This window comes from Callospermophilus lateralis, chromosome 6 (assembly GCF_048772815.1).
Source record: "Callospermophilus lateralis isolate mCalLat2 chromosome 6, mCalLat2.hap1, whole genome shotgun sequence".
Taxonomy (NCBI): domain Eukaryota; kingdom Metazoa; phylum Chordata; class Mammalia; order Rodentia; family Sciuridae; genus Callospermophilus; species Callospermophilus lateralis.
In genome coordinates this window covers 10,311,440-10,324,437 of record NC_135310.1, presented here as the reverse complement: position 1 = coordinate 10,324,437, position 12,998 = coordinate 10,311,440, and the positions used below count along the sequence as shown (strand labels likewise).

General features: G+C 42.9%; 1 protein-coding gene across 2 annotated transcripts in view; it reads left to right on the top strand.

The window, feature by feature from the left end:
• Positions 1 to 851: 851 nt before the first annotated feature.
• The window catches only part of Snx9 (sorting nexin 9), a 66,097-nt gene continuing 53,950 nt past the window's right edge, over positions 852 to 12,998 (top strand). Inside the window, exons 1-3 of one of the 2 annotated variants that reach the window (XM_076858087.1) lie at positions 852 to 995; positions 4,807 to 4,893; positions 11,572 to 11,646. In XM_076858087.1, coding sequence (XP_076714202.1) covers positions 933 to 995; positions 4,807 to 4,893; positions 11,572 to 11,646 — 225 coding nt within the window. In that variant the 5' untranslated portion in view covers positions 852 to 932. The remainder of the gene's footprint in view (positions 996 to 4,806; positions 4,894 to 11,571; positions 11,647 to 12,998) is intronic. The other variant, XM_076858088.1, reaches the window with a different exon arrangement.

Genomic DNA, 12,998 nt, shown 5'->3' with positions numbered 1-12,998 from the left:
CTTGCAGCTCAGCAGCAGTAGATGTGCTGATAAGAGCGACCTAGGACTGAGTCAGAAATGACGTGTGCAAGACTTTCACACACTGTGTTCTCCCTGGCTGTCTGATATGTTTTTGAATAATTGTGTGCACGTGTATGCATGCAAATATATCAGATAATCACATTTTTAAGGAAACTTTAAAAACTCATGGCACTCAGACCCTTAACAATTTTAAACTTTTCCTTATATTGCCTTGTTATAAAACCATACTGTGTTTACATATAGCACATGTATGTGCAGAGAAATCAACAGTATTCAGAACAGGAGTTCAGAAATACAGTTAACGCTTCTGCAGCCTTTAGTACAGATTCTGTTGGGCCTCTCACCAGCTCTAGAGCTGACCCTGGGAGGGTTTTGTGCCTCATGATGGGCAGGGAAGCGTCCTCTGGGGTCTCAGTGTTTCCAGCAGGCGTCTGCACATCCTAGATAGTGGTGCAAGGCAATACTTCAAATTTTTAATTTTTTTGAGTACGTGGTTTCTTAAGCTCATTTCTATTTTCTCTTTTATTGTTACTATAAGTGGTGCCCCCCATTTTAATTTCAATTCGGACTGTTGGTACATGCATACAGTTACACTGACAAAAGAAATATACCAAGAAATCCCACTGTCATCCTTCTTCTTATCCACTCATTTTTCTCTGCTGTCTTTCTAGGTAACCAATTTAAAATTAAATACTTGTTTTATTTATTGAGTATTTCTTTAAGGAAATACTGGAAAATGTAAAACATGTGAAAAAGTGGCATACTCTATGTCCTGTTCTACACCTTGCTTTTCTCACTTGCTATATATTCCTTCCAGGTTTCCACAGAGGTTTTTTTCATTCTCGTACTGCTCCGGTGTATTCCATGGTGGTGCTGTGCCCTGGCTGATGTAAGCAGCTCCCTGTTGGTAGATGCTGGGTGGCCTCCAGTCTTCTGATACTGCACGAGGCTGCAATAAATGTCCATGTGCACTGGTGCGTTCAGAGAATGAATTCCCTGGGTGAAATTTGTGGGTCAAAGTGTGTGTTCGCTTTCTGGCACGATAATACCTACCTGAGATAATCAACTTAGAAAAGGTTGGCTTTATCTGGGGTCACAGTTTTGGCAGTTCCAGTACTCGTTGGTGGACCCTGTTGCTGTTAGGCCTGTGGCATGACAGCCCATAGCAGCGGGAGGGTGTGGTGAAGCAAAGGGAAAGGGGGGAGGAGGCTGCAAGATCCCCCAGGGCCTTCCAGGGCACAGCCTCCCCTCAGGTTCTCCCTGCAGGCTGCACCACCTCCCTCTGGCACCTCAGCTGGTGGCCGTGCCTCCAACACATGGCCTGTGGGCGATGTTGAAGATCCACAGGCCGAAGTGAAATTGTATATTTAAAGCTGTGTTGGGGTAGCATTCCTCACCCATCAGATCAGCAGAAATATAGAAGCAGGGTGATTTATTTTGTTGGTGAACTAGTGGAGAACTGTTATAAAACCCCTAATGGAGAGAAGTCTGGCAACATCAACAAGGTTAATTTGTTCTTCCCCATGGGTGAGATGAGTACTTTAAGGGCTGGGGTTGTGGCTCAGCCGTAGAGCGTGCACCTAGCACGTGTAAGGCCCTGGGTTCCATCCTCAGCACCACATAAAAATAAATAAAATAAAGGTATTGTGTCCAACTGTTACCGCTGTGTACCCGGTGAAGAGTCCTTGCTTCCCGAAGGTGAAGTATAACACCAGAGAAGCACGCTGAGGCAAGTTTTAGAGTGGAAAGTAGAAGCTTTATTAAGGACAGCAGAAAAGACTTCTCCTGGAGGAAGAAGGGGACCCAAGAGGTGGAATCCGTGGAAGGCGGAAGGTCTTCCCTCTTTTATAGCTAAGCTCTTCATTCTGCTTTCGCGCATTCCTGTAGGTGTTCCTGTCCTTGTCCTACCTTGCAGTGTAGGTGGGGAAAGCCCAAAGGGTGGGGGACAGGTGGGCAGTAATCTGAGCAGGAAGGACTTTTGGATTAGCATCTCCATGTTTGCTAGGAGCTGCTTCAATTCACATTTCCTTGGGATGGGCTCTGGGCCTTGGGGACATTTTCAATTCCCCATTCCCTGGATTCCATTCTCAATATGGCCTTCATTCTTGATTTTACTCGATATTAGACCCAATTCACCTAACTACACTAAGTACCTATTTTTAAATCAGGCTTCACAACTACCACTAAAAAATTTTAAAAGAGCCATCTGTAGTTTAATATGACTGTTCTTCTACCCATTTTTCGGTTGTCAGTCTTCTTGAATTCTAGAGGTTCTTATGTAGTAGAAGGATTAATTAGCCCTTTGGAAATGAGTTGCAGATATGCTTTATAACTTATATTTTATATTAAGGCTGGTGACTTTTGTAGTCACTTGGAGCCTGGCAGGAAGAAGAAAGTGAGGGGAGGCAGGCAGAATCAGAGATGTGGACACATAGGGAAGGAGGAGTGCAGGTTGCATGCTCCTGACCCATACAAGAGGAGCTCGTCAGTTGTCTTAATAAGTTTTAATTCAATATTTTAAATAAAGCTAACTGGTTATATTTTCCCACGTGTGCTTATAATCCTTTATAATGCGTAACAGAACACCAGAGACTAGGAAATTTATAGAGCAGAAAATATTTTCTCACTATTTTGGAGGCCAGGCAGTCCAAGATCAAGGCTGGAAGGCTAGGGCCTGGTCTGTCTGCTTCCAAGATGGTGCCTTGAACACTCTGTTCTGTGGAGGGAGGGTGTTGTGTCTTTACATAGCAGGACAGCAGGAGAGGGCGAACTTGCTCCCACAGGCCCTTTATGGTGGCATTAGGCCCCACCTCCCAGCTGACATTTAGGATTAAATTCCAACCTGAATTTTAGAAAAGACAAACATTCAAACCCGGGGGTGAGTAAGTGTGCAGTGATGTCTGAATGTGGGGGGGGGGGGGGCGTTTCCATGTCTTCATTTTTTACTTATTTCACATTTGGTTTCACCAAACTATAAATTCCTAAACACAGGGCTTAGGAATTCTGTATTTGGGGACCGGTTGGATTTAGCTGGACTTTTTAAATTTTAAGCAGGATTCTTAAGGAACAGTGACACAACAGCAGGTTCCTCTGCCACCCTGGAGCTTGGCGCAGTTAGCATACTGGGCTCCTCTCCAGGGGAAGCTCACTTCCTTCCGTGGAGCACCCTGTGCATTTATCTCCTAGCTTCCCTTGCTGCATGGAGGACTGAGGTTGATGTGACATGTTTTTAAAAAATATCCCACAACATGACAAACAGAATTCTATCTACTTTGCAGCTGTGTGAGAAAAATACCTCCACGTGGTTTCTTTGTCCTTTGTCCTGACCCGAGTTGACTGCAGAGCTGGCAGGGTTTGCTCCCTTGCCTCTGCCCCTCAGCCCCTTCCTGGCCTGTCAGGGACAGAGGAAAAAGAACTGATGGCATTTCTTAACCGACAGACTCCACTACCATTTGTTTTGCTCCAACATTTTATAAGGAAAATTTTCAAATGTGTAGAAAAGTTGGAATAATTTTCCACGAAATACCATAAATCCACTATCTAGATTCTGGACATTTTGCATTTATGATGCCTGCTTTATCACATGTCCACCCATCAGTCTATCTTGTTATTTTTTTCTTTATTTCAAAGGAGGGATTTTTTTCCTCCAATCTTTGTCACTGGTGGCGAGTCCTTCATCCCCATTAAAAGAAATTCAAGCACAATCAGGCACTTATGGAGAGGGCTGAGGTGAGCAGAAGGGCCTGGCCTTTTCCTTTCCTGTGGTGGGTGTCGAGCAAGTGAGCCCCGTCCTGTTAGGTAACTGGATTTGCCTTGTAGGGACCAGTTGCTTTTAAGGCAGCCCTGTATTTCCTAGGGACATGCCGTCCCCAGTTGATGAGATGCCTCGTGGAAGAGAGTCCATGGGGTATAATTATTAAGATGGGAAGTGGGCCAGGTCTGCCTTATAGACACTGTAAGGCTGTCTAGAGGACACTCTGTGTACACGCATGTGCACTTTTTATCATGGGGGTTTTCTGTCACGATGCCGTGCCTGGCAGTGTCCCCGCAAGCATGCACTCCTGGCCTGCTGTCCCCAGGCTCCTCTGGAGGAAGAGCCTGAAGAACAGGCCCTCCTCTCCTCAGCCACAGCAGCTTCCTCTTGGTCTGTTGTATTTGAAATGGAGAGTTCATTTCGGGGAGAAGTTGTCGAACTGCAGCTTTCTTTGCCTGACCCACTCGGCCCTATAGGGCACGGTGCGGTGGCGAGTGGTGTAGCAGAGTGTCTGTGACACGGAGCTTATGGGTCTGAGTTAGGGGGCCACAAGATGCTGCATTGTCGGGTTTATCCCAGTGGCTGGCTCCAGATGTGGCTAGTGAGAGTTTTAACAGTAAGGGATTCTTCTAAAGATGGAGGAGTCTGACATCCCTTGCCTCGGTTCCTGAGAGCGAGCTGCCCCAGAATCAGCAGCATCTGTATTTCAACTTCATGCATGGTTTTTAATTTTAATGAAACAGGTGTATTTAGAGTTCTTTTTGTAGGGTTGATCTCTAATGCAGTGTGGGCAGCTGCTGAAAACTGTCCCCCTTCCAGAACATGAGGGACTGTCTCACCATTGGTGTTACCTGTCCCCAGTACAACTGACAAACCATTCTGGTAATGGGTCTTCCCTTTTTACAGTCGGCCCCGGCCCCCTTTCTGTTCATACCAGTCTGTTTACAAAGTGGACAGTAAAGGTGGTTTGGGTTTTACTGTTGGGTCTACATTCACCTGAATTTTTTTCTTTTCTTCTGTACTCCCAATAGGCTCGGGTTATGTATGATTTTGCTGCTGAACCTGGGAATAATGAACTGACAGTTAATGAAGGAGAAATCATCACTATTACAAATCCGGTAAGGGAACATTTGGTTATTCCTTGTTTTTGTTTTTTTTGTATAGGACATTGAGCCCAGGGATGCTCTACCTTAAGTTGCTGAAACTGGCCTTGAACTTGTGATCATCCTCCCTCAGCCTCCCAAGTCTCTGGGAGGCTTGCACTGCCATGCTCATTTTTTGGACTTATTTTTAAGGTTTAATTTTTTTTGCTAAGTTGATCATTCATACTCACATTAATTCTTTTCTGTCGATTAAATTTTTTTCTGTTGATGATGTAGTAAGAGGCTATTACATAAACACTGAGAAAGGTTTCCTAGAGATAGCTGGGGAGATGATTGAGTTTATTATATCTCTATTTCATAATTGTTTTCTTTGTTATTGATAACCTTTCGAGCACCCTCTGTTGTGGAGCTTAGTTCAGTATGCTTCCCCCTCAGGGTGCTGTGTCTTTAGAATGCAGGAGAGATGGTGCTGACCTTCCTCACAGCTCTGCTTACTGAGCACTGTTGTTGTTCTGAGCTCCAACCCTAAAGTAGATTGCCAGAGGGCAGTATGTGCTGGCAAAGCATTAGCCTTGCTCCCAGCGAGTTCTCTCTGCTGAGTTATAAGTTACTGCTTCAGCTTTTATTTAGTGAAGGCTATATGTATAACAAGGATTTCTGCATCTTCACAGAACTGTTTGCACATGTGTACATAGATACACATGCATGCATCTTCATATGCTCAGGTATGTACCCACACACATAAACACGTGTCCTCACACGTTTGTATCTCTTCTCACTTAGCTAGGTGTATTTCCACCCTCTCTGATAAGCAGCCATGTGATCTTTTATCTCAGGTTCTTCCTCAGATTCAGCATACTTCCTTTCACAAAATGAAATCTTTATTGACAATTGAATTTCTTTTATGACTTTTGTTGCTGAGTAGTGCAGAGGCAAAAATACTACTCATTTTTTCAATCATCTTGGGTCCAGATCCTGTTAAAGTGTTTTCTACTACCTCTGTGTGATATGTGCCTCAGTCTGCTTAATTTTTTATTTTATTTTATTCTGATTTTTTTTTCAGTACTGGGGATTGAACCCAGGGGTGCTCTACCACTGAGATATAGTACCCCAGCCCTTTTTTTTTTTTTTTTGAGGCAGGGTCTTACTAAGTTGTCCAGGCTGATCTGGAACTTATAAGCCTCCTGCCTCAGCCTTCTGATTAATTGTCCTTTTTACATGTAAACCTTCTTACAGGGTATAGTAAAATTATGAGATGAACATAATTGAACATAATTTTTGTAGGGTTAATCTCTAATGCAGTGTGAGCAGCTGCTGAAAACTGTCCATGTAGTAAAATTTTAAGAAAAATTGTCTCAATTACTAGTATTTCATCTGGGTATATGCAGCTAGGACCAAAAGTAGGCATGGGGAGTCAGTCTTTACAATTGTAAAATCAGCAAAACTTTGTTGTTACTCTTTCTTTACCTCTTCCTACTCATCCCCAACACCACTGAGAGTGCCTAACTCTGACACCGCTCTGTGCACACCTCTGGCCTGTGCTTCTGGCAGGTGTCCTCCCTAGTCCCTGCCACTGTCTCTGGGTTCCACGCTGTATGTCCTGCTTCTCTGACCATGCCCTTGCTCAGTTACCCACACAGAGTACAGGGTAGTCTTGTGTTCCTGTAGGTGTCTCCAGACACAAAAATTGGAAGCCTTACCCTTGCTCTAGGCTCCTCACTTTTCAGAGAGGTCTGCATTGGTTTTTCTTACTGATTGTCTCTAGCACAGGCTGCTGATCCTATCTGATGCTCTGTGCCTCTCTCCTCTTGTGTACATAGATACACATGCATGCATCTTCACATGCTTTTATAATCCGCTCTTCCTTCTGCCTCGTGATGTAGGTATTCACATCTTTGGCCTATTTTCCTCATGTTACACATTTTCAGAATTGTTTTTTGCCTCCTGTGTGCTAAATTCCTGGTATCTGCAGCTTGGCCAGGCTGCTGAAGCTCCCACTTGGCTGTCCAGCGGAGTCCTAGGCATCTTTATGTTGCTTTTTCACAAGCCCTTCAAACATCCTGTGGTGTGGGACCTACAGGCTCACCACACATGCTGAGCCAGTCCTCTTCCTGAAGTCTCTTTTTTTCTAATGTGGAACGCACCCATTCATTCTCCTCAGCTACAGCTGTACATCACAGAAAGACGCTGGCCTTACACTTGCTCACATCTAGCCTTTCCCCTCTCTGTCTCTAACTGTCACTGCCTTGAGCAAAGCCCTCCCCTTGGTACCTGGACTGGGTGCCTTCCTGGCTGGCCCTTCTCCCCTTGTGGCCTGTTCAAACTGCCAGCTGTAGATCTACAAGACACCTGCCATCTGGCCCCATCCTTCCTCTCCAGCTTTCCAGCATATGCACACCCTCTTACGCATGCACAGGCATGTGCACCCACGTACATAGCCACACACTCACATCCTCACTCAAGCACACTTGCACCACCACACACTCTTACAGACTCGTACCAGCACACTCTCACACTTAGTGTCTACAGACATTTACAAATGCACATTTACAGGTTCACAGTCACATTCTCACACTTGGTCTCTTACAAGCACGCACACACTTATGCACACGCTCTCAAATACATATTGGGAGAGAGAATATATTATCCATATCTTTGTCCCCATCATCCACTTATCCAGTTTCAGTAATTATCAGCCCACTGTGGTCAGTCTCATGTCATCTCTACTCCTGATTATCCCTCTAGCTTCCCTCTCCCGCAACACACTTGGTTATTTTTTTTTTTTTTTTAAAGAGAGAGAGAGGTAGAGAGAGAGAGAGAAAGAGAGAATTTTAATATTTATTTTTTAGTTATCGGCAGGCACAACATCTTTGTTTGTATGTGGTGCTGAGGATCGAACCCGGGCCGCACGCACGCCAGGCGAGCGCGCTACCGCTTGAGCCACATCCCCAGCCCCACACTTGGTTATTTTTGAAGCAGATTTCATTGTATCATTTCATACATAAAGATTTCAAGCATGGCACAGTGGTGCTCTTCTGTAGTTCCAGATACTTGGGAGGCCAAGGCAGGAGGTTTGCTTGAGCCCAGTAATTTGAGGCCTGCCTGGACAACATACCAAGATCCTGGCTTACAATACAAAACCAAACAAAAGATTTCAATATGTATCTCTGAGAAATGGAGCTGGTTTTAGACATAATGACAATACCATTCTATCCCACCCAACAAAATTATTGATTTCCTGGCCATGGCGCATGCCTGTAATCCCAGTGGCTCAGGAAGCTGAGACAGGAAGATCGTGAGTCCAAAGCCATCCTCAGCAATAGCTAGGTGCTAAGCAACTCAGTGAGACCCTGTCTCTAAATAAAATTCAAAAAATAGGGCTGGGGATGTGGTTCAGCAGTTGAGTGCACCTGAGTTCAATCCCCAGTATCCCCCCCACAAAAAAATAATCAATTTCCTAATATTATCAAATAACCCATTAGCCCAATATCCATAGCCACATAAAACTTTGCTGATTTGAAAACTGATCTTAAAAACTCACTAGAGTGTTAATGTTAGTAAACAGTATTAGATACACTCAACCTCGAGTTTGATAGGTTAGTGTAGAAGATCACGTTTTCTGTAGCCATACTTTTTTTAAAGCAATTTCCCATTTCCTGGGCTTATCCTTTGGGAATACATGTCCTAGAAAATGTGTTCAGCATCCTTTTATTCCATAAACTAAAGCATTGTAGATTTGAAATTCATCCAAAATATTATTTTTCATTCAGTAGTTTCACTGGGCTCCTTCCTACTGTGCATGAGACTGTGTACCAGGTACCCTGAAGAGTAAACCTCAAGACAGTCAGACCTCCTTCTCCGTAGAAACTTGTGATAGAAGAGGAATTCAAGGAGATCTACCTCAAGGTGCAGAGTTATTGGCCAGTTGCTGTTGGCAGCTCAGCAGAGGAGGAGGCTATTTCTATTTGTTTTAACCAGAATGAGCTTTGATGCAAAAGGAAATCTGACTAGGTGATCTTGAAGCCCTATTGAGGTTTCATCAGACAAGACTGCCAAGACATCCCAGACAGAGTAGTTGCATCAAAGGTGTATAGATTCAAAAGCATTCAGTGTTTTTTTTTTGTTTTGTTTTGTTTTTTTTTAGCCATCTCAATTATCATTTGTTAACAGTTTAGAGCCAGGTGTTTGGCAAGTGCAATGTACGTAATCTTGAATGTGTTTTGTCATGAAGTCCCCAAGGTGGGCATGAGATGTTCAGATTAGGTAACTTGCCCGTGATCACTCTACTTGTAAGTGACTGAAGAAGAGTCAAAGTTACATCTGTTCGTCTTTGAAGCCTGTCCTTTTTTGTCTGCTCTGTGGCCTGTTACGTGTAAACAGGTGTCCTAGAGCACAGGTGTGTATAAGCTGGTAGGAAATAGGCTAAGAAAACCGTTTTTCAAAACTATCAGACCCCTCTGGGAGCCAGGCTATCGACTGTGGACTTCGTCCAGTGAGCTGAGCCTTCCTTGGAGGCTAGTGGTGGCTTTCGTTATTGTTGTAGAGGAGGCTGGAGTCTCAGGACGTGATTTTGAGTTATGGCAATAGGAGGTGAAAGATGGAGGAGAAAGCTTGGAGCGCCAGGCCTGTGGGACGCAGTGCTTAAGCAGAGGAAAAAGGCAAGGGTCGCTGAGGCGCTCGGCCTTTGCACCTGAGAATGGCAACTGCGTTAAAGGATGTTGGTCAGGTATGTCCAAGAATGTTAACTTTGGACATGCCAGGTGGGAAGAGCAGTGAACTGCCAGTCCTGCCCTGCAGGGTGGTGGCCGTTGAAACCTGGTGGTCCAGAGCTGGAGAACAGGCTAGAGCAAGGTGCCAGGAAAGCTGAGGGTGCTGTTGGGAGAAGGGAAGGAGCAGACACAGGTGCGTCCCCAGATGCATAAGGTCAGGGAGGGACAAGGCAGTTGGCAGAGGTGATGGTAGGGTCTTCATAGTGACAGTATTTTAAGGACCTATTTTTATTGCCTTAGATACAAAAAAGAATTACTGGGTAGAACCAAGTACATGTACTAATTTTGGATGATTTGTTAGGTATATATTAGCAAATAGGTTCCATTTTCTTTTTTTTACTATTTTTTTTTTTAGTTGTTGATAGATTTTATTTCTTTATATGTGTGCTGAGAATCAAACCCAGTGCCTCACAAATGCCAGGCAAGTGCCCTACCTCTGAGCCCCAACCCCAACCCTAGGTGCCATTTTCTTTTTTTTTAAACATTTATATTTTTTTTAGTTGTAGTTAGACACAATATGTTTATTTTTATTTATTTATATGTGGTGCTGAGGATTGAATCCAGGGCCGCACACATGCTAGGTGAGCACTCTACTGCTGAGCCACAACCCCAGCCCTCCATTTTCAATGGTAGTAAAAATTTTTTTGTTTGCATAATTTTTTGTCCACTGAGTATTTCTTCATTTTCTTAGTAAAATAGTATTTTTTCCAGTCACTCTTGGCTTCAAAAAGTATCAAAGTTGTAATTTAAAATTATTTTTTTTTAAATGTGGTTAGATAACTATAATGTATATTTCAAAAAAGCTAAAAAAAAAGAATTTTGAATGGTTTCACCAAAAAGAAATAATAAATGTTTGAGGAGATAATTAAATTTACCATGATTTGAACATGACACAGTGTATTTGTATATTGAAATATCACATGGCACCCCATAAATGCATTCAGATTTTGTGTGTTAATTAAATAAGAATGTGGTTATCCAGATTCAGATAATTATTAACTAATTATGGCATTATTTACAAATGTAAGAAAACTATCTTCAGGAGAAAAAAGTAGAATTTTGTGGCGATAATATGTAGAAAACTGGGAATCTTGATATAGACTTCTGCAGCATAATTTAAGTCTATTAATATTTTTTTATCTGGAAAAAAAACCAAACCATGAATCAGTTAGCTTTTGCTAAATGACAGATGTTTCCAAAACTTTGTGGTTCAGACCAACACCTGTGTGTTATTGCGCAGGAACCTACTTGTCAGCCAGTGGTTCTTCTGGTCTAGAATGTGGTGTCTCCAGTCACCTGATGCCCACCCAGGGGCGTCTGAGAGGGCCTTATCCACGCATCTCACAGTTCTCCTGGGCTGCAGGGCTGGCTTAGGGTTGGGCTACAGGAAGACTCATCGTATAACATCTCAAATTAATTTACATGGTGGCTTGGGGTTCCAAAAGAATGAGCTACAGTGTGTAGAGCCCCTTAAGGACAGGCTCTAAATGCCCCTAGACTATTTCCACCTCGTTGTGTGGCCAGAGAGGTCACAACAGGCAGTACAGGTGCAGGATGGGGATGTGCGTTCTTCACTTGACAAAACTGCAGACTATGTTTGTCATCTGCCACAGAGTGAATAGAAATCACAGATGATGGTGATCTAGGGAAAGGCTGTTTTCAGTCTTTGATCACTTATTATCAAAGTGCTATTTGGCTTGTTTGTAAATCACATCATTTTCTGGAGTAAAAAAGGTATTAAAATTTAAAATCTTGTATAATGTTAACTCTGAAGTAATAAAAATCTTAATGTTTATCGATTTTCAGTCTAACAATTTATATTTGTAATATTTTACAAATACATTTATAACAATTTCCAAAGTGAAATTTCTACAGGAAATTCTAACTGTGGTCTTTTTCTTTTCTTTCTTGGTAACTTTATCAGGATGTGGGTGGAGGATGGCTGGAAGGAAGAAACAGCAAAGGAGAGCGAGGGCTCGTCCCCACAGACTACGTAGAAGTAAGAACTTCAAGCATCTTTTCATCATCTGTCAAAGCACAGCCAGAAGACAGTAATATTTGACAAAAAAATCATAAAAATGCAAAAGTAATAATTATAAAATAAATAAATGCAAATTGTATAAAATATGGAAAATACATTGAAGAGGAACTAAGAAAATATATTACCTATAGATCCAAGCTACAAAGAATAACTACAGACATTTAGATTAAGTTCCTTTTAGTATTTCTGAATTAAAATTCTTACTTTTCCTTTGCTAGTGTTGTGTAATAGCTGGTGCCTGAACATGTTTATTGTAGTCAATTCACAAAATTTAAACAGATTTTCTCAAAGGACACGCCTCTCGGTTCCTTCTCCCATTTTCTTAGGCAGAAGAGTGGCTTGAGTGCCCGGCTATGAGAATTGCCTTGTGCTCTGCTGTGATAGGTCCCAAGGACAGTGGCACAACACCCTGAAGGAGGTCCCTGCTTGGGACAGACCCATCAGAGACAAAACCCTCTTCTGAGTCAACTGCCTGGCACCCCCTGCTGGTAGTCTCTAGGTGTCTCAAAGAGTAATAGGTGCTTGGTGAACTTAACTTGCCTCTTGCCTCTGGTGCTTATTAGTCAAGTTGAAGATAGATCAAGAAGTGCTTCAGCCAGCTCCAGTGGAGGGCAAGAGTGCCCGAAGGTGTTTCCCTGGGGCCCAGCTATGGAGTGGGAAGAAAGGCTGCCTGTCTGTCATTGATTGAGAGGGAGGGCTGGGGAGTCTGAAACCTTCAGGAGAATCTGAGGAGATCTGTAGATCTTCCTTCAGATATGTACACTCACACACCCAACCTTGTCCCCATGGTTCACAGGCCTCTGAGCTCAGTCCATGGGTATGAGATTTAATCCTGTGTTAGCTCTGTGTGTTATGCATCTGGAATCCTAAAAATGAACAAGATTAGAAAAAGTCTGAGGGTTTAAGTTGATATTGGCATTTTATTTTCTAGAATTCCACTTACTTCTAGAAAGAAATAGTGTTTTCACACATTCTTGGGTTTGCTTGTTCTTTAAGAATATAGACCACCTAAGTCAAATATGAACAGATCCAACAGGCAAAAATTCAGTAAGAACCTAGTTGAACTCAACAGCACTGTCAGTCAACTGGATATAATGGATATCTGTGGACTACCTCATAGAACAACAACAGAATGAACTTTCACCTCAAAATCATGTGAAACATCCTCAAGACAGACCATGTTCTGAACTATAAAACATACCTCAGCATGTTTAAAAGGAGAGGCCTGGGTGTGTAGCTCACAGGTAATAGAATGCTTGCCTAGTGTGCACAAAGGTTCTTAGTTTGATCCCTAACACACACAATTTTTT